Source organism: Saccopteryx bilineata, chromosome 2, assembly GCF_036850765.1.
Source record: "Saccopteryx bilineata isolate mSacBil1 chromosome 2, mSacBil1_pri_phased_curated, whole genome shotgun sequence".
NCBI classification, from domain to species: domain Eukaryota; kingdom Metazoa; phylum Chordata; class Mammalia; order Chiroptera; family Emballonuridae; genus Saccopteryx; species Saccopteryx bilineata.
Genome location: NC_089491.1, coordinates 144891684 through 144916293, shown reverse-complemented (window position 1 = coordinate 144916293; position 24610 = coordinate 144891684). Strand labels below are relative to the sequence as shown.

General features: G+C 34.3%; 1 protein-coding gene across 3 annotated transcripts in view; it reads right to left on the bottom strand.

The window, feature by feature from the left end:
* The window catches only part of CNTN1 (contactin 1), a 388569-nt gene that overhangs the window by 38170 nt on the left and 325789 nt on the right, over positions 1–24610 (bottom strand). For all 3 annotated transcript variants that reach the window (XM_066258119.1, XM_066258117.1, XM_066258118.1), the window contains 5 exons: positions 22927–23161; positions 19840–19943; positions 9978–10164; positions 6578–6690; positions 5535–5691 (listed from right to left, as the gene is read on the bottom strand). In XM_066258119.1, coding sequence (XP_066114216.1) covers positions 5535–5691; positions 6578–6690; positions 9978–10164; positions 19840–19943; positions 22927–23161 — 796 coding nt within the window. The remainder of the gene's footprint in view (positions 1–5534; positions 5692–6577; positions 6691–9977; positions 10165–19839; positions 19944–22926; positions 23162–24610) is intronic.

Genomic DNA, 24610 nt, shown 5'->3' with positions numbered 1-24610 from the left:
CATTGGTGGAACATAAAAATGAGACTAAGAGACATGGACAACAGTGTGGTGGTTACCAAGGGTGGGGGGGGGGGGAGGGAGGACATGGGAGGGAGGGAGGGAGAGAGTTAGGGGGAGGGGGAGGGGCACAGAGAACTAGATAGAGGGTGACAGAGGACAATCTGACTTTGGGCGAGGGGTTTGCAACATAATTTGATGACAAAATAACCTAGACATGTTTTCTTTGAATATATGTACCCTGATTTATTAATGTCATCCCATTACCATTAATAAAAATTTATTAAAAAAAATATATATAGGGATCACTGAATTATATAGCTTCTTGTCATTAAAGAAATATATATACATATACATTCACACACACACACACACACAAAGGCTGTTGTGCAATATTTGAAGCACCAATTTTTTTTTTTTTTTCCTGAAGCTGGAAACGGGGAGAGACAGACAGAATCCCGCATGTGCCCGACTGGGATCCACCTGGCACGCCCACCAGGGGCAACGCTCTGCCCACCAGGGGACGATGCTCTGCTGCGTAGTTCTGTTGCGACCAGAGCCACTCTAGCGCCTGGGGCAGCGGCCAAGGAGCCATCCCCAGTGCCCGGGCCATCTTTGCTCCAATGGAGCCTCAGCTGCAGGAGGGGAAGAGAGAGACAGAGAGGAAGGAGGGGGGAGGGGTGGAGAAGCAGATGGGTGCTTCTCCTGTGTGCCCTGGCTGGGAATTGAACCCGGGACCTATGCTCGCCAGGCCGACGCTCTACCGCTGAGCCAACCGGCCAGGGCGAAGCACCAATTTTTATTTTTGAACATGCTTACTTTGAAGATATATGCAATATCAATGATGTTAATATTGCACTTTAAAGTAAAAGCACATGAATTAAATCTAAACATCCCAACAATCGTATTGATTCTTTTATAGTGTACAACTTAGATACTGAGAAGAGGGACATGTAAGTAATGAAGTTAAGCATCTAAAAGTTCCACCTATAAAACAGTTTTCTAGTCCTTTCTCTTCTGCTCCTGGGCCAGAGAGGATAAAGTGAAAAAAACAAAATATGTTTTTCATCAGTGTTTAAGTTGGTGGCTTTGGTTATAGGGTATAACTTAATAGCTTGGAGTTACCAAAAATAGTAGTTTAAATGTTTAAATTGCATCATCTGTGGTAACATCAGGATAAATTTACAGATTCATTAGAAGACAGAAAATCAACAAAATGAATATATAGGAACTTTAAATTAAATGGAAAAGATGCCTTGTTCTTATAGGTCATATGCTAGACTTCACCACTGCCATATCCCAGGCCAGACCATCATCATCTTCAATCATTCTATGATAATAACTTTGGAATCCATCCCCTTACATATTATTTCCTTACATATAAATTTTCCATAATCACCAAAGTGATTTTTTAACTGCAAATATCTGATCATGCTATTTTACCTTGAAGGTTTCTAATGACTATACTTCTTGCTCTTAGGACAAAGTCCAGACTCTAAAATGTCCTTAAAAGTCTCCTTAAATTTGACTAAAATATATGTATTCTGTTTAAATCTAAAAAGAAACATAAAAGCTCAAACTATCCACATTCAAATATAAATAATAAAATACATGCTTCTTTGTGGATATTAATTTATGACCCAGGATACTTGTCATTCTGTATTCTAAAATTTGCAGCAAATATATCATAAGTCAAATTAGCTTACAAAAATTTATATTCAAAATATTGTGGCTTGCTTCACATTATTCTTAATTTAACTTACAATGATGTATAAAAACAAGAGATTCTTAACAGAAAATACAGACTTTATTAGAAAAATATTTGCAGTGACCTTGTGATGAATTATTTGCCTTGATGTAAACTATAAAGATGACAAGGAATAATTTATAAAAATAGCAGATAACAGTGTTCAGGCCAGAGAGAAATGGAATTACAGATGACCTTGTCTAATAAATTTTCTAGAGTATCTCTAACATGAAGTCTTAATCTTTGTAAGAATCAACTTTGTGGATTAGCCCATGGCATCATACAAATCTAGGGCCTAATTGGAAGTGTATCTACATTCTAGATACTAAACCAAGTTGTCCAAATTAATTTTTAACTCTAAATTTTACTCTATAAAAACATGAATTTATTCAAAAAATTACTTGCTAAAATTCCTCTCTGTGCTGGATATGTATCCTAGGTATTGGAGATTCAAAGGCTGAACAAAGTAAAAAGGAGCTTGTTCCTAAGGAGTGTATGTTGAAACTAATGTCTTACATTTGAGATAATCAACTGTATAAACTAATAAACAATATAATTCTAAGTAGTGGTAAATATTATGAAGATAATTGTGATACAATGCGACAAAAAATTAGAGTATGGGGCAGTCTTTCATTGAAGGTCATATAATTATTCCCTGAGGAGGTGACATCTGAGCACAAACATGACAAGAATGAACATGCCTTGCCAAGATCCAAAGAATTCCAGACAGCAGCAAGAACAAGTACAGATGCTTCCAGGTAGGAATAATGTTTTAAAGTTGGCTTGTTCAAGGAGAGAAAGCTTAATCAAGCAAAAGACAAATCACTTACTTGAGATGAGAGAGTTTGGCAGGGCCAGATTATACAGGGCACTGTAGGCCACAATACGAAATTTAGATTTTATTCTTTAAGATAGCTTTCCAAGAGGAGAGTTATATAATTTGACTCCCTCTGGCTGCTGCATAGAATAAAGGAAGCCACAATTAGAAGCCCTGAAATATTTTAGAATTGCAGTAGGGCCAGCAAAGATGATTGTAACCTGGGCTTGAAGGGATGTGGAAATATATAAATGGTAGTATATTTTAAGTATGTGAACTGTGCCTGCATATTGCAGGTAATTAATGAATACTTGTTGAAAGAACTAATGGACAGTATAACCCATATGAACATTAACCTAGCAATGTATTACATGCCTGAGTACATATTTTAGGCACAAAAACTGAAATAAAGGAAAGTATTAAGAGTCTTTTAAATATCTAAGAAAGCTGAAAATTTCCATTTGTACTTACATGCTTTCTCATTAAAAATAATTTAGACAATTTGAAAATTCACACTTAAATAATAAAATTCCAAAATGGTACTATTCACCAAACAACTGACAATCCCTAGTATTAATCCTACAGTTTCTTTGTACTATATGGCTAGACTAAGAGATAAATAACAGAAAGTCTGCATTAATAAGAATATTGTTCATTAATTGCGAAGAAAAGAAGAAACTATTCTGAGTATCTCTGAGTTTTATAAAACAGCACACTGTCTTGTGTACATAAGCTGTTTGCACTGGCTGTCAGGTTGCAACCATGGTGTGCTTCAGTTGGCCCACACCACCTCCCAAAAGCCAATTTTTAACTTTTCAATAAATTTATAAATGAGTTGTTCAAAATATTGTTATTAAAATTGAAATTATGTAAACTTATTAAATTAAAAAAAATAAAACAAAGGTAGCAAATACCCAAACTAATCCCTTTCTAATTATTTGACTACATTGTAATATCATCAATGCTTCTGAGGTTACAACTTCTGCATTTGGGTGGTGGCAATACAATATATTGGTGTTCTACTGTACACCTCTTACCAGCTTCATGGGTAGTGACATCATGTGGGAAACTGGAAATCAAACATGAGGAAAATACTTACTCCATAGCAATTGGCAAATGCTATAAACCTGGAATTCCTCTCACCCAGGAGAGTTGTGTATTATTTATCAGTAAATCACTAGTTATAATTATTCCGATGCAACTGTCACTGCTACAGCATTTCTAGTTACAAACCTGTATCATTTAAATCCAGGAAACTCGGATTTGCTTCACATTAGGAGTGAATGAAGAGTAAGGGAATAGAGAGAGCAATAGAGTGTTATGGTTGGCTTCTAGATAGAAAAGAGTCTACATTCAAGAGCAATTTACTTAGTTTTTTTTCCCACTCTACCACACTCCAAATGATGTTCCTATTTCATTCTGATTTCCTTTTGTGAAAAATCCCCGCTAAGTGTTAAAATAGTGACGGTGTATGTTATCAAAGTTCAGAATTTAGAAAATGCTTTAAAAATAAAATGACTTCCATTTTCTCCTATCAAATTAATAATGGCTATAAAGAGAGACTAATTCAACTGTGGTGCGGTGGAAATGCACTCCTATACAATGATGATAAAAATGTAAATGCAATATACAAGTAAGTCACACTCTTATCATTTAAATTTAACCTGCAGAAAGATCACTTTATAAAAAAAGCATTTAAAATAGTATTATGATAGAAAAAATTGGAAGAGGTAGATAAATATTGTATATTTGAGAGAATATTTTGTATAATTTTAAATGAAATTTATAGAATTTTAATGATATGGGAAATAGTCTTGTAATGTAATTGATAAAGGTAGGCTTTACCATGATATATGTAATAGAAACAAAAACATGAAAGTATATATGCATAAAAGGGTTACTCAAAGTAAATTCCACTAAACATTTATAGTAATTAATTTAGTGTTTGACATATGACTGATTAATTTTTTTCTTTCAGATTTCTGTAATTTCCAAATTTTCTAAAATGAGAATGATATCTAAACTAAAAAAAATTCAATATAAATTATTTAAATTTGTAAGAAAGCTTAAAATTTCTGTGTATTTACATGTTTTCTTACTATAAATAATTTAAACAAATTGCAAATAAATTTAAAAATTCTAGAATATTAATATTCACCAAAGTGCTAACATTTCCTAATGTTAATTCTACAGTTTCTCTATGCAGCTATGCTCAGACTAAAAACTATAACATTGCATTAAAGGATATTTTATTAGTTTAATACATAAATATTATTTAGTTATAAATCACCAACTTTTTTCTAAGTCAAATATTTCTATCTTTGATTCAGCATCTTCTAATATTTCAGTCTCCCATAACATTTTCAGATTAACATCAATCTTAATTCTGTATAATTAGCTATATTCTCCATCTAGGGTAAGAAAAAAAGTATCAAAATTTAAGCAAATAATAGAGTTCCACAAATCCAAACAAGGGAAGACGTCATTGACTCAAATATTTATTTTGAATTAACCAATGCTGTGAGAAATAGAGTTTGCAGAGAAAGGCTATGCTGAGACAGAAAGGGAGACAGTAAAGGAACTCTCATTTACTGCCCTTCTATTTTATTTCTATATTAATATGTGTAAGGAAAAGGGAGTTAGAAGAACATTAGTAGTAGAATAGTGAATTTCCTTTTCATATAACATAAGTTTGGATATTATTATCTAATGGTCTAGTATTATGTATCATTTTAATGCATTATGGTATTTTAATTATGCTTTGGCATCCAGATGATAATCCACAAGTATGTGGTATGTTGCAAATCTACTTTTGTGACACATAAGGGAAAAAAATGTCAAGTTTCAAGACATCCTTGACATTTCAAATCACTGATATTGGTGTGGATATCAGTCCTACCTTTACTCTTGAGAATCCATATAGCCGAGAAACTTACAGCTGCCCAAATGAAATGTCTTAAATGACTGGCTTACCTGAAATTTTGACTTGAGACACCACTCCATCTCCTCCATCACTGTGTGCACGGACTTCTACCACATACTCTCCATTCCTCGGGACTGGAACTTCTATGGAGTGTTTATTCGTTGAGTACAGTTTCCCATCATGCTGGCCATCAGGTCTATAGAGTACCTTAAAAAGTCCCAAATATGTACACTTAATAAAGTGGTAATTATGATCGAATGCTGTAACACTAAAACCAGAATATTCTAACACTTATATTCATAAAATAAGTTCTAAGGTACCTATATGTAATAATTGCTGGAAAATTAATGTTTTTCATTCACCCAAATCAATTTCACTTATATTTTAGGGTTATTCAATAATGTGCCTTATGCATCTCAATTTTATTTTTTTGAGACAGCCTAAAATAGAGAGTGGAAAACATTATGTGGTGTTTTTTTTAATAAATAGTATAAGGACTCTTTCAATATATTGAAGTAGTGTAAAAAAAATTGCCTCATAATTTAACTTATTTTCACATTATTCCTAAAATTCAGTATGCAGGGGAAAAGGTGATAGGATGTGATGTAGAGAATATATGGATCTACTAATATATCACCCGGAACACTCCCGATCTTGTCTAATCTCGGAAGCTAAGCAGGTCGGGCCTGGTTAGTACTTGAATGGGAGAATATATGGAAATAATATTTTTTCCCTTTTTTGTTCATTTATAAAAGGCCACTCAATACATCAAAGAGTTTGTGGTGTGCTGGGCAACTTTATCTTAATTCTTGTCAAGCAAAAATTGATTCTTTTTGTCTCAGTTCTTCAGGAACTGATTATTCTAACAACTCTATACAGCTGTTATTCTATCTTGCTCATTTGATGTAGCATGTTCTTAGATTTCACTCAAGATCATTTCTCATTTCAAAATTTATCATGGCACTGAGTTGTCTGATTCTGTCATACAACTACGATAAGAAAACTGACTGGGTTTTGCCGAAACCATAGAAATTCAAACATCAATTACTCTTTGAAGCTTAAATGGAAAATACTACAGTATTCTTTTATCTACCTTATATCCTGTCACTGTAGATTCATTTGATAGTGCGACCACATGATCCCAGGTAATTATGTAGCGTGAACCAGACCTTATTGAACTGGTGATCCTTGGTGGCTGGCTCGGGGCTGTGAAAAGTAGTAACATACAATTGATCATCACCACAACCAACTTCAGTTCTGCAAGCTACATTACACAAGGAATTATAATGCTGATGATAATAATAAGACAGCAATAACAGTCAATTTTGACAAGTGCTAACTACCGTATTTCTCCTTGTATAAGACACACCTTAATTTGGGGGCCCAAAATTTGAAAAAAAAAAATGCATTACACAAAGTTATCTAATTCAAATTTTATTCATCATAAAATTCATACAACTCCTCATCACTATCAAAACTCCCATCCATTACCTTGCCCTCATCTGTGTCTAATGACTAATCACTGTTTTCATATATTGTCTTGTCCTCAGTTCCATCTATGGCATTTGAAATGCCACACTTCTTAAATGACTTGACAATCATCTCAATCTTGATGTTATCCCAGGATCTTTTCACCCAGGTACAATGAGTGCAAAGACAAGTGCAAAAAAGCGGGAAATGCAAGCAAAAATAATCTACAACTACTGTATAAGATGCACCCAGTTTTTAGACCCCAAATTTTTCAAAAAAGGGTGCATCTTATACATGGAGAAATATGGTATATGCTAAGCACTTTATATCCATGGGGGCATTTAGTGCACTTCTGTGTAGTACATAACATAACTTTTATCAGCCTCATTATCCTTCACTTGGGTTTCTTTTTGAATCGCTCTTATAAAACTGCTGTTTTTGAGGTTATCACTTACTTGCACTTGGCCATATCTAATGTTACTATTTTATTTTTTTTTTTTTAACATTTTTGAAGCATTTTATTGAATTGACTTCCTAATTCCTTCTTGAATCTCATTCTTTTCTTAAATTCATGATCTTCTCACATCTGTCCCTGCCTCCCATCTCTGCAGCTGCTCTTTCTCATTACCACGCCTTCTGTTCAATTTTGACATGTGGGAATGACTTAGGACCCGATCCTGAGCACCCTCCCTCTATGACTCTTCCCTAAATCTCACATCTGGGCCCACAGCATTAAGTACTCACAATTCCATCTCAAGCTCTAATCTTTCACATAACCTCTAAACATATGTATGCAAGTGCTGATCTCTACTTGAATGTCTAAAAGGCTTTTCAACTGTAACAAAATCAAGATGGAACATTTGTAATGTATCCCCAGATGTACCTCTCTATGAGTCTTTCACAATCAAACCCCTTGTTTCTCAAACAGAAATTTAGAATTCAGTTTTGCATTTTGTTCATTGCCAACATTCAAATTAGCAGCAAATTGTCAATGCTGCCTACAGAAAACTTTCCACTTATTTCTATTATTATTCAGTTCTGACCACTACTGTTTCCTTCCTCAACTGCTAAAATAGCATCCTAATTGGTTATTTTGCTTTTTTGCTTACATTCTTTTGTTTGTTTGTTTTTATATTTTTCTGAAGTGAGAAGTGGGGAGGCAGTCAGACAGAGTTCCACATGTGCCTGACCGGGATCCACCCGGCATACCCACCAGGGAGCGATGCTCTGGCTATCTAGGGTGTTGCTCTATTACAACTGGAGCCATTCTAGTGCCTGAGGCAGAGGCCATGCCATTCTAGTGCCTGAGGCAGAGGCCATGGAGCCATCCTCAGTGCCCCGGGCCAACTTGCTCCAATGGAGCCTTGGCTGCATGAGGGGAAGGGAGAGAGAGAGAGGAAAGAGAGGGTGAAGGGTAGGGAAGAAGATGGGAGCTTCTCCTGTGTGCCCTGGCTGGGAATCAAACCCGGGACTTCCACATGCTGGGCTGACGCTCTACCACTGCCAACCAGCCAGGGCAGATTCATATTTTGATGCTAGTATGCTTCCTCTCCTCACTTAAGAACTTACATTCTGGTCTCACTGGCCTTTTTACACTTAAAATATATCAAACTCTTTCCACCTAAAGGCTTTGTACTGTTATTTTCTTCACCTAAAACAATCTCTCCCTAGCCCCACCCCTAGTCATTACATAGTGGGTCCTTCTTATTACTCATATACTGACACAAATGGCATCTTCTCAAAAAAGCCATTCTTTCCCACCCAATGGGAATTTGGCTCTTGCCCAAGTTACTTTCAATTTATTTTCTGTTTATTCACTTTGTTATCCTGTCATTTGATATTACTATATTTATTTGTCAGAGATTTGGTTTTATATTTGTTTTGTTTTGTTTTTCTCTCAGTTTATGGATTCCTTCCATTAGTTTGTAATCTCATGAGAAAAGAATGAGACTGGTTCAATGTCTTCTGAATCCTCAACTCTTAGAACAGTGTTAGGCACTTAGTATACTTTCAATGAGTGAATAAATGGAAAAAAAGAATAAAGAAATAAATACTCCCTTCACAAATTAGAAAAATGAAGTTTAAAGATGTGAAGTAATTTGTCTATTGTCACATATTTCGTTCGTGGGCAAAACAGATCTCAGACTCCTTTGTGGTACCAAAGTCTGGCTCTTCACACCATGATTTTTTTAGAAGTTTCTGTTTCTCCAAGTAAATTTCATAATATTTTTTAACCCTAATGGTAGTTACATCTTCAAATTATTGTAAAACTTTCTAGAGTCCTGAATATAAATTCTCTTCTTTGATATTTCAACTTGATTAAAGAAACAGATATTAAAGTAATGCCAGAGAGATGAGAATGACCAGAAAATCTGAGTAGGGTATGTGTTCTTGTACGAACAACGAGAGCATGCAGGGATAAGGAAGTAATGTAGTGCTACAACATTTGCACTGTGCAATGATGGTTTATAAATCAAAGCATAGAAAAATAAGCAGAATTTAAAATTTCTCATACTGTCTATATATTCTTATAAAAACAAAAATATAATAGCAGAATGAATGAAATTAATTGTCTAACGGTGCAAAAATTTTTAATTGAGTTTATCAGGGTGACACTACTTAACATAATTATATAGGTTTCAGGTACCCAATTCTACAACACATCTCTGTACACCATATTGTATGTCCACCCACTCCAGGTTAAGTTCTCATGTATCAACATTTTCTCCCTATACCTTCTTCCAGTTCCTCCATTCCTGTGGGGATTCTTCACAAAGGCAGGTTCTGTAATATCATTTCTAAAATGGAACATTACTGTATTAAGGTATTCTCCACATCTTCTCATCATCTAAATCAATAATGTTTTTTAAAAGATTCAGTGTGACTATAATGTAAAAAATTAAAAACAAGCTACTACAAGACTGCTATGTAGTATATTTCTCTCTAATGTACCATCATCATGATCATGATCGAATCAATTATTAGTTGTTGACAACATCTAAAAGGCAAATGCTGATACTCACGTGCTTTCTTGGTGAACGTCTCAATCATGTCACTGGGAGGTCCACACCCAGCACTATTGCAGGCCCTGACTTCTACAGAGTACTGGGTGTCGGGTACAAGGTTCTCCAGCCTGGCTGAGTATTCTTGGCTGCTGACTTGAACTCTGTGTGCAGCTGCTTCTTTGTCATGAGCAGACCAGTACCGAATCTGCAAACATTCAAGTTGACCAAGATTTTGTCATGATTCAGACACATAAGTTGTGAAAAGTTCTTTTCAGCTGACTCTGTCACCATTGATGTTGACTGCATATTATATTCTCAAGTATTTCTTAATGCTACTCACATTTCTATCAGTCTTAAACAATATAGCAAGGCAGATGTGATTAAAGTTGTCAAAGACAAGTCAAAGGCTCACATGATTGCTTGAATAAGTCTTACACTGACAACAAAGAAGAAACAAAAAATAATTCTGTATAAGATTTACCTTCAAAATATAAAACTGGACTCTGGAAGTATATGCCACAAAAATTTTTATCATCTATTTCTTGCTATGTTTCTGTTTACATTATTTCAAATCTGTTATGGGCCACTGATAAAGAAGTTTGACAGGAATACAACCCTGTTTGACAAAAAGACATCATGTAGCCTAGAACATGCTAGTGAAATAACTTTCCACTATCTCATTTCAGAAATATGTATATATAATTCACTTTGAACCTATATAGATGCCAGCTATGAAAGATATATTATACTTACTAACTTGATTAGTTGTACAAATTATTTACCTTTAAAATAATTCATAAAAAATATTCTATTCAAGTTGTGATTAGAAACAATTACTTTTTTCACCCACAGTATCAATGACAACTGTCCCTGTCTCTTAAAGTTTAAATAAAAGCAATAAATTTTAATTTTTATTCATTCTTTAAATAAGGCTACTTCTTGGTCCAAAATCTATAATTATATCTAAGTTATACATAAAAGGAAAAAAATTATTTATAAATATACTGGTATAGTACAGATTTTTAAATGCTCTGTTTATAAAAGAAAAATGGGATTTTAATTTTACAACTAACCAAAGTGACTTAGATATAACATCTAATACATATATAATCCTGAACTTTTCATTTACATAAAACATGAAATTATTATAACAGGAACTGGATGGCTCAAATTCACTTGACAACCAGTGAGGTTTCCATGTGAAATAAGCGCACTTCAGAACAAAGGCTAGTTACTAACTGCTATTGCTTCCCTTTGCAGTATTTATATTGTGTTGACTAGTGCTCATTTTTCTGATAACAATATTTCCTTATGGTTTCGTAGAATCTCTTTGGCATTCCTGTCATCTGACCAGAAGAACGGCCTAAGAGCCAAGGAATTGGGATTGCACCAAAGTCAGGTCTCAGTCGTCAGAGAAAAGACTTTCTAAAGAGAAGACCCTAATGCCAGAAGGCACATGCTTCCTGCTGCTGGGAGTGTTTGGGCAGTGACTGAATTCATCTGAGAAGGAGGGAGACGCCTTACATTCTAGTGGGCATTGGAACTAGGTAATATATAAATATAAGGCCGCTTCCACTGCTTGACTGAGATAAATAAAATAAACACTTCTATTTCTAATAAAATGCCAGGTACTACATAGGATCATCCACATACATTATTTTCTCAACAAACCTTGAATAGGAGTATTCACTCTGTTTAATAGCAAGCAAAATGGAAATCCATGGGGTTTGTGCATTTTTACATGCATGCTTGTTGACAGTGTATACCACATTTTAAAATATTCATTCCATTATAACAATTTTTTCTCCCTGCTTTAAGAGGAAAAGCTTTTAAACTAGATTCAGATAACAAAACTCATTTCTAGAAAATACTATGCACTAAAATGAGTGATAAAATGTTTTTGCCATCTCACTCAAAACTCCATGAGGCATTTTGGTAATGTAAAAGGAAAGATCAAAGCCTTCATTAATTTAGTCTTGCACCTGTACCCTAAATTACCAATGACTTTATTCACCTGACATTGACAGGGATCTGTTACTAAGCTCCATGAAAGTTCAAAATAAATTAAAGCAGTGACTTAGCTATGCTCAGCTATGTGACTAGGGAGCAGAAAAAGTTATTGAGTCTGCCAAAAAGTCCTTGATTTTGAATATGAGAGTTATATGATATTTTCATAGTATAGTCAACCTTTACAAATGAAAGCATCTTATTCAAAATGATTTGATTGGATAATCAGTCTCTCCTTAACATACAAACATATGTTTTCATATGACTGATAATGTTTCCAGAGAATCCTAAAATAAATAGTAGAGAGATATATGAAAAATATGGCATCATCCTTTTTATCTGAACTAGCCACTGCCCATGCCCTTGAAGTTAATTTCCAAACAGATGATAAATTTGTGTTATTGGCTTTCATTGAGTTTCCCATGCGAAGCACTGACATTAATTTGTAAGAAAACTGCTTAGTGAAATTTGTGAAGGATGCAACCTATAGTAATGGAGCAGAATAAATGTATTGCTTTTGATTAATCACTAAGGAGACCAAATGAGGACCTGGATGAATTAGTGAAAATGGATTCTTGCTAACAATTAATTAATTAGTTAGGTCCTACTTCATAGATAGTAGAGTATAAATTCATTTTCATATGCTAGACTAATATGTCATGTAGTGTATTTATTTCTATGTAAAGCTGTGATATGTTTGATATGTTATAACTAACTTTTTTCCTATATTTCTAAACTTTTCACAGCATCCTATATCTAGTATTAATATCTCTATTATGCTTATTAAACAATTACAGAATTGCCTTATTACTTGTCTCCACTACTCATTGACTATAAACTCTTTGAAGAGTTTCACTGTTTATTTTCAAACACTGTGCACACAGGACTGCAGTTGATGCATGGTACTCATTCACTGGACAAACAGCACTGGGGAACAAAATTTTTGTTGCATCCACAAAAACACTTGTTCTTACCTAATTCGAGTGTGCTGATCTCAAATCTGACATTAGTTTTCTCTGTAAGCTACAGTGTTTTTGCAATTCAAGATTTTAGGTTTTCATCTTATTGTAAAATTTTCAACATTTAATTTAACATAATGAAGTAGAATGTCTTCTTGGGCATCATCTTTGTGAAAATATGATAATTTATATAATGCAGTAAATACACTAATACACTAAAAGATATGATTGCATCAGAATTTGTCTACAATTTCAAAATAGAACATATTAAAACACTTATTTTATCATAAAATTTGCGCAAAACTTATTTAAATTCTATTCAGGCAAAAATTTGCAATTGTAGCTCTTGCATTTGTGTACTTGTTGAGGACAATCTCGTTTGATGCTCTAGCAGTAGTCTGCTCATCACTTACAGCTCCAAGATTTTCGGGAAACTTATCAAGGTGACTGTTCAGGAAGTGAATCTTAATGGTCATGTTACATCCAATGTCGTGGAAAGCCAACAGCATCCTTTGAACCAGAAGTTCATAGTTTTCTACTTTTTTGTTGCCAAGGAAGTTCTTTGTAACTGCCACAAAAGACTGCAATACTGCTTTCTCCTTATTCATCTTCCTGGAAAATTCTTTGTCACGTATGAGGGTTGAAATTTGAGGTCCATCAAGTACTCCTGCTTTTATCTTCTCAAAAGACAAGGCAGGAAAAGCAGAAATAATATGTTGAAAGCATTCACTTTTTCTATTCAAAGCCTGAATAAACTGCTTCGTTAAGCCAAGTTTGATGTGAAGTGGGGGGAAAATGATCCTGTCTCGATTAACTACAGGTTCATTCACAATATTTTGCATCCCTACTTCCAGAGCTTCACGTTTCGGCCACTCCTTCTGTGTCCAGTGTTTCTCCTGAGCTCGGCTGTCCCACAAACACAGAAAGCGAGGATACTTCGTGAAACCTCTCTGTTGTCCTAGCAGGAAATTTACCATTTTAAGATCCACCCAAATGAACCAGTTATGCTCCTCATACTACAGAAAGTCAAGGATAACTTTTATGTCATTATAATCTTCTCACAGATGAGTTGAATAACCAATTGGAACCACTGCATAAACATTACCGTTGTGTAGGAGAACACATTTCAGACTCTGTTTAGAGCTGCCAAGAAATAGCCGCCATTCTGTTGGACTGTAAGTGGTAACACCTAGCTGGCTGAGAAGACTACTGATATCATGACAGTAAACAAACTGTTTGTCTTTGAAAAAAAAGTCCACAAAAATTTGTTCACGCTTCCTGAAATGGGATACTTTAGCTGACCGGTGAAGTACATCCTTTTCTTGAAGCCTGGAGGCTAATAACTCAGCTGCCTTCTTTGATAGGCCCAAATCTCTTACTAAATCATTCAATTTGGGTTGGCTAAACTGCTGAGGGATTAATGACTGCTTGGCATCAGAAGAAGACCCTTCAGATTCTACAACCATTTCCTCATGCATCTTATCAAAATACACTTGATCACCATGTTCACTTTCTTCATCCCTAGAAGAAATAAAACCACCGAAAACTGGAACCAGGAGTGTCTCAGAGTGTGGGATAGGTTGTATTGCTGAAGGAATATTAGGATATGCGATCATATACCATTTTTTCTTGCCGATGCCCTTTGTATGGATCAGATAGAAATAATAGTCACTGCTGTGGTCCTTAGGTTCACGCCAAACCATAGGAATACCAAAAGACATTCCTTTGCGTTTTCCTTTTGTCCAGTCACGAAGCATTTCCTCACAATTATGACACACAATATTAGGAGCCCAATTCTTGTCTTGATTGCCAAGGGGAACTTGAAAATAGGCAATATATGCACGTGTCACAAATAATAAAATATTGCGCCTTTGATATTGAAATGTGTAATAGCCACATATATAACAGAAGGTGTCAGGACTATTCTTACATTTATGCTTACTCGAAGAAGCCATGATTTAATCTTAAAAAAAAGAGGCTGTTTTTATCAGATAATAATTTTTTACATTTAAAACAACTACAATTATGTAAAAGTGATATTTGTAAAACATTAATTGCCTGTGGTTATGTTCAATCCAAGAGTCATTGCCCTTTAACTCCAATTTAAAAACCAATGCATGCCATTAACTGTAACAAAAAGAAATTAAAATTGCATAAATACTAGAGCATGCACCAAAAGTGGATTTCAGATTTGGAATCAGCGATGAAGACAAATATAGAAACAGTTCTAAAACCTCATGCAACAGAAAATGGAAAAAAAATTGTTCCCCAGTGAGGGAACCCACTTTGTATAGTTACTATGCTAGATACTCAAGAGTGCTAAAGACACCAAGCAAGCATGTCTTTGTCTTCATAGATATTATTTAAAAATAACAAATATTTGTTCCTTATAAAAGTATTTGGAGGCCAAAAATAAAAGTCTCAACCAAAGGGATAACCCACATTTTAATAAAGAATGATAATAACTTTCCATAAACTTTTGGGCTATAATAATGCCACTTTTGTAGAAACATTATAGCTATATACCTCCCCCGGAAATTTAAAAAAGTTTGTAAGCAAAACAGCACATTCATCTTATTATCTCCAAAAAGCTTACTTAGCATTAAAAAAATGGCTATTACAACGATAAAAGTGCTTGAAGATGCTTAGCACTTTTGTAATTTAGGTTTGCTTCGTTTTATTATTTCTACTTAAATAAACTTTTGCATCAGATTTCCAAGTTCTTTCCTTTTAATTTTGAACTTTTTGAAAACAAAATTATCTTGTGACAAGTTAAATATTATTTTGTTATGGATTTAATACAGACTTTAGGGGGAAAAAAATCTAAATATGGTTAAGTGGAAAAAAATGAAACTAACACAAACAGCTCAATCTCTAAAAAGATACTACAATATAAAATAACTTTATATTATCCAGATCCCAGACTAATTCAAGTATTAGCACATTCTATGGGCTAGGAATAGCAATATCTAATATAAATCACTTCTTGGGAGATAGTCAAAGTTCTATTTTATTCCAGCCACTTGTTCAGAAACCAGAAAGTTCCACGCAGGCTTCCACCAGCTTCCCATAAATACTACTGGTTACCATTTCCTCTCTGCTGGTGCTGCTGCTGTCTCACTCCCTTTCCTGGCTCATGAGGGTTCAATGTGAAGTTTGCTCAACAGTCTGTGCAAGTGGAAAGGGAGATGGTGCTCACAGGACTACCCTTAACCAGTGCAGAACAGGAGTGGCTGAAATCTCCTTTTATCCCAGAAGGGCAATTCTGAATTGCATTGCTAAAACTTCTCAAATATCCCAAGGGATGGAATACAGGTTGCTCACAGTGGTTGCTAACCAAATAAAGCATCTTTCTATCAGGAGCTTCTCCCTTTTCTGTTCACTCTTTTTCCTCATATTTGCTCCCTGGGATCATATTTAAACTAAACTAAATAAACAAACAACAACAATACCTTATTTTCCAACCCCTGTGTGCCAGAATCTGCTCTAGGGAGCTCCAGACAAAGATTGATTCCAAAATAAGATAATGAATCACTTCCTAAATATTATTTTATACTCATCATAATTTCCCTTTAAAAACATTTAAGTCAAATACTAAGATCATGCATCATACAAATGTACACTTGAGACCTACATGATCTTATTAATCAATGTCTCCCCAATACATTTAATTAGAAAAATGAGTAGAAGTAAATTTTAACTTTTTGGGTATCATTTTGATAATTTATCAAAATATCTTTAAATTGTTCATCCTCTTTAGCTCAGTAGTTCCCCTTCTAATGGAAAAAATTATATATAAAATACCTACTATATGTCTCATAATATTACTTACGAAGGCAGAAAATTAGTAACACTAAATCTGCTGCTGAGAGTTTTTATATTTATTATTTCTGATAGCATATTTTATTGAGTTTTATTAAATTAAGTGACTATTTTACCTGCTGGATGAGCAAACTAAATCTTTTGTAGATTACTGGGCCAAAGCCTAATGTTTTAACCTGTCTTTGGTAAGTAGGACTACTTGCATTCTTCTAGTTCAGCTACTTTTCAGGAAAACAAAGAATGAAGATTAGATACAGGGAGCCCGTTAACTAGGCAAGAGGGAGAAAATGAATAAAACTTGGAAATTCTACTGAGACACACTTCAAAAGGGAAGAGATTATTTTTAAGCCTGACTGTCTTCTATTCTCACTTGAAATGTCAGAAAATTAACCTTGAGATGGGGGTCTATCACGGTGGACCAGGGGCTTTTCCAGCTTTTTACTTTATTTTAATTTTAATGTGCTGGTTTTTTCCCTCTGTTTCTTTATAACTTAAACCTATAGTATATTTTCATAGGAAGTGTTGTGGGCTATTAGTTTTCTCAGTCATCTGTTTTGTTAAACCATTAGTTTCCCCCATCACATTTTAAAATAGAAAAAATAACCTCATTATAATCAGTCCAGCTTCTCCCTCCCCCAAAGAGAGGCATTATCCTGCAGTAAAATAAATCTTACAGATTTTCTCTTTTAAGCTTTTCATGCTTGTCTGTTCAAGGTTCTGATGAGTACTGAAAGGCTTTTGAGAAAGAATGAATAAAAACAATAATATGGTAATTTACTTCCAGAATTTTAATCAACCATTTTCTAAAGCAGGGAGACCTAGGCTCAAACCTGGTTACCACAATTACTACTCAACTGGTTCTAAACTCCAAGCTCTTCATCTTTAAAACAGGGTTATGCTTCCAATGTTTGGCTTCAATATGAAAACTTAATGAAGTGTTTGGCATACTAAGGGCTCAACAAACGTTATCATTCTTATTATGATTAATATCATCATCTTTATCATCATCAGCAGCATACTTATCCTCAAATGTCTAATAACAGAACAGGAAAAACAGTAACCACTTTCATTTCATTTCTTCTACACAACAGTTCTATTAGTCAGTGATTACTCTCTCAGCTTTATAGGTGAGGAAACTAAGGTTCAGAATTTCATAAATTTTCTAGCAAATTTCTCAGTGACAGAACTAAGATATCAACCTATGTTTTCCTAGCAAATGCTCATAACTTTCTACTGAATGTGGAGTTGCAAAAAATTCAGAAATCTGTAAAACTAAACTCCTTAGTAGCACACACTTTTCCCTGGAAATTATCATATGAGAAAATTTTATGTGCTAAATATTATTTTTTGCTAACAATTTATTTGAGAATCCTAATTAATGTTTATTTCTCAATTAAAGAGATTATACTCTGATTATAGTCTGAATTAATTGCTTCCAACCTAATTTTTCCTTTGTACTCTGCCTGTTGGAAGTTATAAAATAATTAATATATTTATAGAATTCTTAGGCAGAGATAATATATAATTATCTTGCATGGTTTTAATAAAATAAAATATCTATTTAGCACTTTCACTAAATGAGTAGGTTATATATTAAAATTATTTTTCTCTTTTTATTGAATAATAATATAAAAAAAGAGAATAATCCTATGGTCCAAAATATGGCTTTCAAGTTCCAAGAATTGAGGTCGTCTCCCAAGATACCTTGGATTTGTTTATTACAAAGGTTTGAAACATCTGGTAAATTTTCCCCTCTTTCCAATTTCTTTTGTAATAGCTGTAAATCTTGTTGTCAGTTTAATAAGTTATGAATATTGGGTCTTCTCATTCCATTCCTATAATTCTGCTTTCTAAATTTCCACCAAACCCTTGCAAAGATTAACTAAAGGCACTTTGAGATTGACCCACATACTACTCCATAGTACCGGGAAAAAAAAAAAATAGAAGAAAAAAAAACTTCCTGTCAGTTTGTGTGTTTATAACTAAAAATTTGGGTTGGTTTTGAGGTCACCTTTCAGAAACCTGGCTTTGAGAAAGCCAGGTTATAACACTTTACTTGATCATAAGTCAGTATCTCTGTTGGTACTCTGAGAATACTATGTATTTCAGGCCTATCGTGTGTCCAGCACTGTTTTGGCATTGAGAGCAGAACAGACAAAAGCCTGCCCCCACGGAACAAATATTCCATGGACAGATAAAGAAAGGGAAAATAAAAAACAAGAGGACAAGCTGCCTGGGTGGGCAGCTTACTGCCCACAGCTCCAAGCGCACTGAGTTAAAAACCAAAAAACAAAAAAGTTCATGTTGTGGCATTAAGCCTTGAACTTTGAATCAAATAATCCAAGCCTTAGATTCTCTGACACTTTTCATTAGTGATAACTGAGGCAAGTCATTGTATCTCTTTGCATCCATTTGCTCATCTGCAAAGGTAAGATAATGTCAATTTTTCTTAATTTTAACTTTTTGGGCTTAAAAAAGTGAGATGACTTCACTTTTCCTACACAATAAAGTTTAATTTTTAGCACTGTATTAAAGACCCGAACTATCATTGTAGGTCTCTTTTGACTAAGACTTGTTTCCTTTCTATCTGGCTAATTACTATTGTTCCTTGATGATCAGTGCAGGAGGTTTTCTTTGGGATATTTTGAGTGTTACTAATTTTCTGCCTTTATAGGTAACATTTTGAGGCATATAGTTGATATTTTATAATTGTTTCCTTTAGAACTGGAACTACTGAGTCAAATAGGATGAACAATCTAAGGATACTTTTATAAATTACCAAAATGATTTCCAAAATAACTAAAATTCACTTGAATGAGAATGTGTGTATCAAAAGATCTTGCTTAACTATGGGAGCCATTAACCTAGTTTTTATTTTGGCCAGCTGTATGTCAATACATAGGACTCTATATCTCTCCTAGATCAGTCAGTTAGTGCTTGACTCTTAACAATTAGCTTACACATGCTCAACATATTAAAAATATAAAAGATAATGTTATTTGCCACATTCATCAGTGGGACACAAAACATAGAAGATGCAACATGATATATTTATCAATAAGTACATTTAATCTGATAAAAATCAAACTCACCTGATAGCTTTCCACGATTTGTTGTACAACATGCTCCCAATGGACAGATATCTCAGAAGACGATAAGACCTTTACACCTACTTCTGTTGGGGCTTCAATAGGAGCTGAAATTTGATGAAAACATTATATTCATATATAAGATACTCATAATATAAAATTCAAATAGCATCAGTTGCTTTATGAATTAATTACAACTATAGTTTAATATTTTAAATAGTTTTAATATTTACAAAATGAAGTCCAACAATTTTATTATCACTTTATTTTTCTTTTCTTTGTTTTTTTTTTTTTTTTTTTGTATTTTTCTGAAGTTGGAAACGGGGAGGCAGTCAGACAGACTCCCGCATGTGCCCGACTGGGATCCACTCGGCATGCCCATCAGGGGGCGATGCTCTGCTCATCTGAGGCGTTGCTCTGTTGCAACCAGAGCCATTCTAGTGCCTGAGGCAGAGGTCACAGAGCCATCCTCAGCGCCCGGGCCAACCTTGCTCCAATGGAGCCTTGGCTGTGGGAGGGGAAGAGAGAGACAGAGAGGAAGGAGAGGAGGAGGGTTGGAGAAGCAGATGGGCACTTCTCCTGTGTGCACTGGCCAGGAATCGAACCTGGGACTCCCTCATGCCAGGCCGACGCTCTACCACTGAGCCAACCGGCCAGGGCCTCACTTTATTTTTCTAATGCTTATTTTATGGTCATCAGTGATACATGCACAGACATAAATGTTAATGTAGACACAGACATATATACATGTATACAGGAACACACTTTTATAAACTGTGGAAAGCTTCTGAGTTTCTCTGATAGTTGTGAGCAACAACACCACCACTTTTCTTGTTTCTTCCAACCAATATGCTCATTAACTCTACATTATCAAAAATAGGAAATTTGTGTTTCTAATAGAAAATTATTCATTAATATTAATTTTCAGTTTTCTTACACTTTCTACTTATATGAGCTAAAGACACTCAGCAATACTGTCCTTTTTCTTTTTATGTTTAAGCTTTGACTTTGTATTTTATTTTTGAGATCTTTTGAAACATGTTGTGACATCTATTGCTTCTTGGACTCAGAGAAACTTTCATAAGTCTAATCTTTTATCTGGGCATCAAGTCAAATATGTATCAAAGTAGCCTCTGTTCAGTGACAAAACAAGTAATTTACATCCTTTATGAAACTTACACAAAGAAACTAAGGAAAACTTTAAGCAGGAGTGATCAATTTTTATTATCTTTTATTAACAAGCCATAATCCTCTTTTATGTTAAAAATGTCCTGCATAAGGACTTTGTTGCCTTTCCAAATCAAGGTAAACATGTAGCACTATGATTGATTCTTAGTAATAAAAGAAAAGGTGAACACATACAAGTTTTGGCACATGCAGGTTTTATGAGACTCGTGAAACATTTAGGAAAGAAATATATTTTAATACAGATGGCCATGACTAAACAGAAGACAAAAATGGGTTTTTGTCTGATTACCTTAACATCAAATAAAGCAATAAAAAAAATTGATGTTGGGTGAGAGGATAACTTTAAAATACTTTTCACTTTTATTTTCTCTGTGAGAAGCACTCATTGTTTGAACTATTTACATCGGGCCATTAAATATCTGCTGAATCAGAACAAGCATAGAGAAGTTATTACTCAGGACTGAGAAGTCCTGAATTGATTATAAACATAAATAATTTCTGCTTTTTGTTCTTTCTCTGTGTTTAGTTAAATAACTTAAAAAAGGATGTGTGTGTATAGACAAATGTACTTTAAATATATATATAAAATTGCCTTTCATGTTTGTATTGGAAGTAAAGAACATGAGATGACTTGAATATATATTATATTTTAAACAAATATGAAAGGTGATAACTCTATGATTGAAGAGTATATATGAGTTCCAGGGATTGCTAAATGCTTATTTTGGAGTAAAAATAATGCTAACTGAATGAACTAATAGTGTTTTTCCTCTAAGAGATCAGAAGCATATCTTACATAGTTTTCAGTTTTCAAACCTTTCATTTGTGCTTCTTGCACATGTACAAAGAGCAACTCGGCCAAGGATAAATGTGTTAGGTCAGAAGGCAATGAAACCTCTGTTTGCTTTTTTAACTATTAATTATTTACATAGTGCACATGAGTAAAGAGATAGAATAATGAGGTCTTGCCCTGGCCAGTGGCACAGTGAATAGAGCATCCTCCTAGAACGCTGAGGTCGCCAGTTCAATCCTGGGGTTGCCATCTAGAGCCCAGAGTCAAGGGCGCCAAGTCTCCGGTTGGAGTCCTGAACAGGGCATGTATGAGGAGCCATCAATGGTACAACTAAGTGAAACAACTAGTTGAATGCTTCTTTCTCTCTTTCTTTCCCTCCCTTTTCCTCTCTCTCAAAAAATAAAAATAAATAAATAACAAGGTCTTATCTTTTTTAGTAGAAAAATAAAAGATAAAAACCACAGCTTAAGAAATCAATATAATTACGTTTAAAACTATATATTATTTAGCATGGATGTATAAAGTCTTCTGGGGCATGCTTAGTTCTGTTAGTTTCTATAAAACAATTAGAGCCAGTACTTGTATTTTTTTTTTCAAATAGCCTTGTAAATATTTCCCTTTCTAAGAAAAAGTTTCAACTGGCTTTCTGACTTCTTTATCATAGACTTATGCATAGATTTACTTTAATAAAATTCTAGCATTCTGTTGTAATGGCAAAAAGTTATATAAATGCTACAATTATACAAATTAGGTTAAAAGGAGGAAATGTTACCATAAAAGTTAAGGAATTTCTAAATAGGAAATTTCATGAATGCACAGACATATAGAAATTCCAATCAAGTATAGAGGATTTCTGACTGCAAAATTGGAATCAAGGGGCCAGGAACAGGGGTCCAAGCCAACTATTTTAGTGGAGATAATTCTAACTTCAATGTCTTGTCATTGAAGTGGATAAACTGACATTTTAATTTGGCTCAAAATAATATTCATTTACTTAATGCTAAGTATATAAAAAGATCGTAATAAGTAAGGTTTAAAAGATGAAACGCTTACCAGAGAACTAGGTTTGTCCTCCCTTGCCATGTTAGGAAGGCCTTATTTTTACCTACCATCTTGTGCTGAATTAATGACTGCTACAAGGCTGTAAGGTCCGTCTCCTTTGTTGTTGAAGGCCTTAACTTTGACTTGAAATGCAGTGAAAGGTCTCATGGTCTCATCTTTATGGACATATCGACCAATATCTGGATTAGTAACTGTAACTTTTTTCCATTCTTCTCCATCAAATGGCTTAAATGCCACTATGTAACCAAAATTGTTGCCGTAGTGGTATTCTCTTGACAAAGGCTAAATAAAATTAAAATATTAAATATATTTAAGCTATACATTTAACAGGAGGGGAAATCCTATGCCAAAAATAATAATGACACATATGGAGCACTTTCTTTGTAAAAATATATACAGGGGGTGCTCAGGTTACGAGTCTCCACATATGATGCTTCAAGTTTACAATGCTCACTCCCATAAAAACTTTGAAAAATTGTGATGTGAGTGTTTCAGCCTACACCATTAGTGTTGTACTTATGGACTACATGGGCAAACTAGTTTGGTTGCACACAGTGGAAGAATACTCAGTACAGTATACAGCATAGTATATTTACATCCTTATCTTTTTCCTTTTTCTCTGGTTTAGTTGTCTTTTTACTCTCTAGATTATGATTTTACAACTGTTAGGGTAGGTAGGTGACTTAGGCGAGGTTGTGTTTTGACTTACACCAAAATTCGCATTATGTCATTGCTGTAGGAATGGAACTGTGTCTTAACCCGAGGACCCCCTGTACTTAGTTTATAAGAGAGTGTTGTTTGAAATTTCCAGTGTAAAAGATGCTCAAACATGTGATGACTTCACTTATCAAGTTTGCTATTCTTGGAACATCCCTTGGTTGAGGGGAAGGGGTTCCACTCTGGGCCTTTTTACTTTTAGTTTCTCTACCTTTTACCTAGGATGCTCTTCTATACATATAGAAGGCCTCTCCCATTCACTTGCCTGAGGTAAAAATCACCTACTTGATTTTTTCCCTGGCCATAGAATCAGCCATTTCCACGTTCTTTATACAATACTCCATATCCCACCTCTCTGTTTTGTTATTTTTTCTCTTTAAGTGTCTCATGATATACACTATATATTTTACTTATCATATACTTTATTGTCTCCCTCAACTACTAGAATGTAAGTTTCAAGAGGGCAAGTTTTTCTCAGTTTTTATTACCTCTTTATCCATTGTACCTAGGTCAAAGCCTCAAGTAACATTTATTTACTGAATGAATAAATGACTTTTAGATTTGAAAGACAATGATGAGAGTGTTCTACAGGACTCTTAAGTATGTCTTGTAATCAAACAATAGAAACTGCTCAGAGGAAGACAAGAAGACAAGAGAGAAATGAAAGGAGGAGGGGCTAAGTTTTGCACTCATCTGTAGGAAGCTGGCTCTGGGACTCTGACTAATACTGAAAGTGTCGTGTTTTGCATTATTCTCAGAGTTTCTTACAATAACATGTGTCAGTTGTTCCAGAAAGAAGTCTATGCTAGTCTTGACAATTCATTATTTATAAACATTGACTTCATGCTAGTTCTAGAGAATACTAATCATTTAGTCATCTTTAGTCAATAAGATAAAAGTGCAGGTTGTATATTTACATTTTTTTTCACCAGAAAATCCAATTAAAGTTTCTCTAGGAAAAATCTTACACTAATAACACAGTTGCTTGAATATACTTATATTAAAAAGGAATAT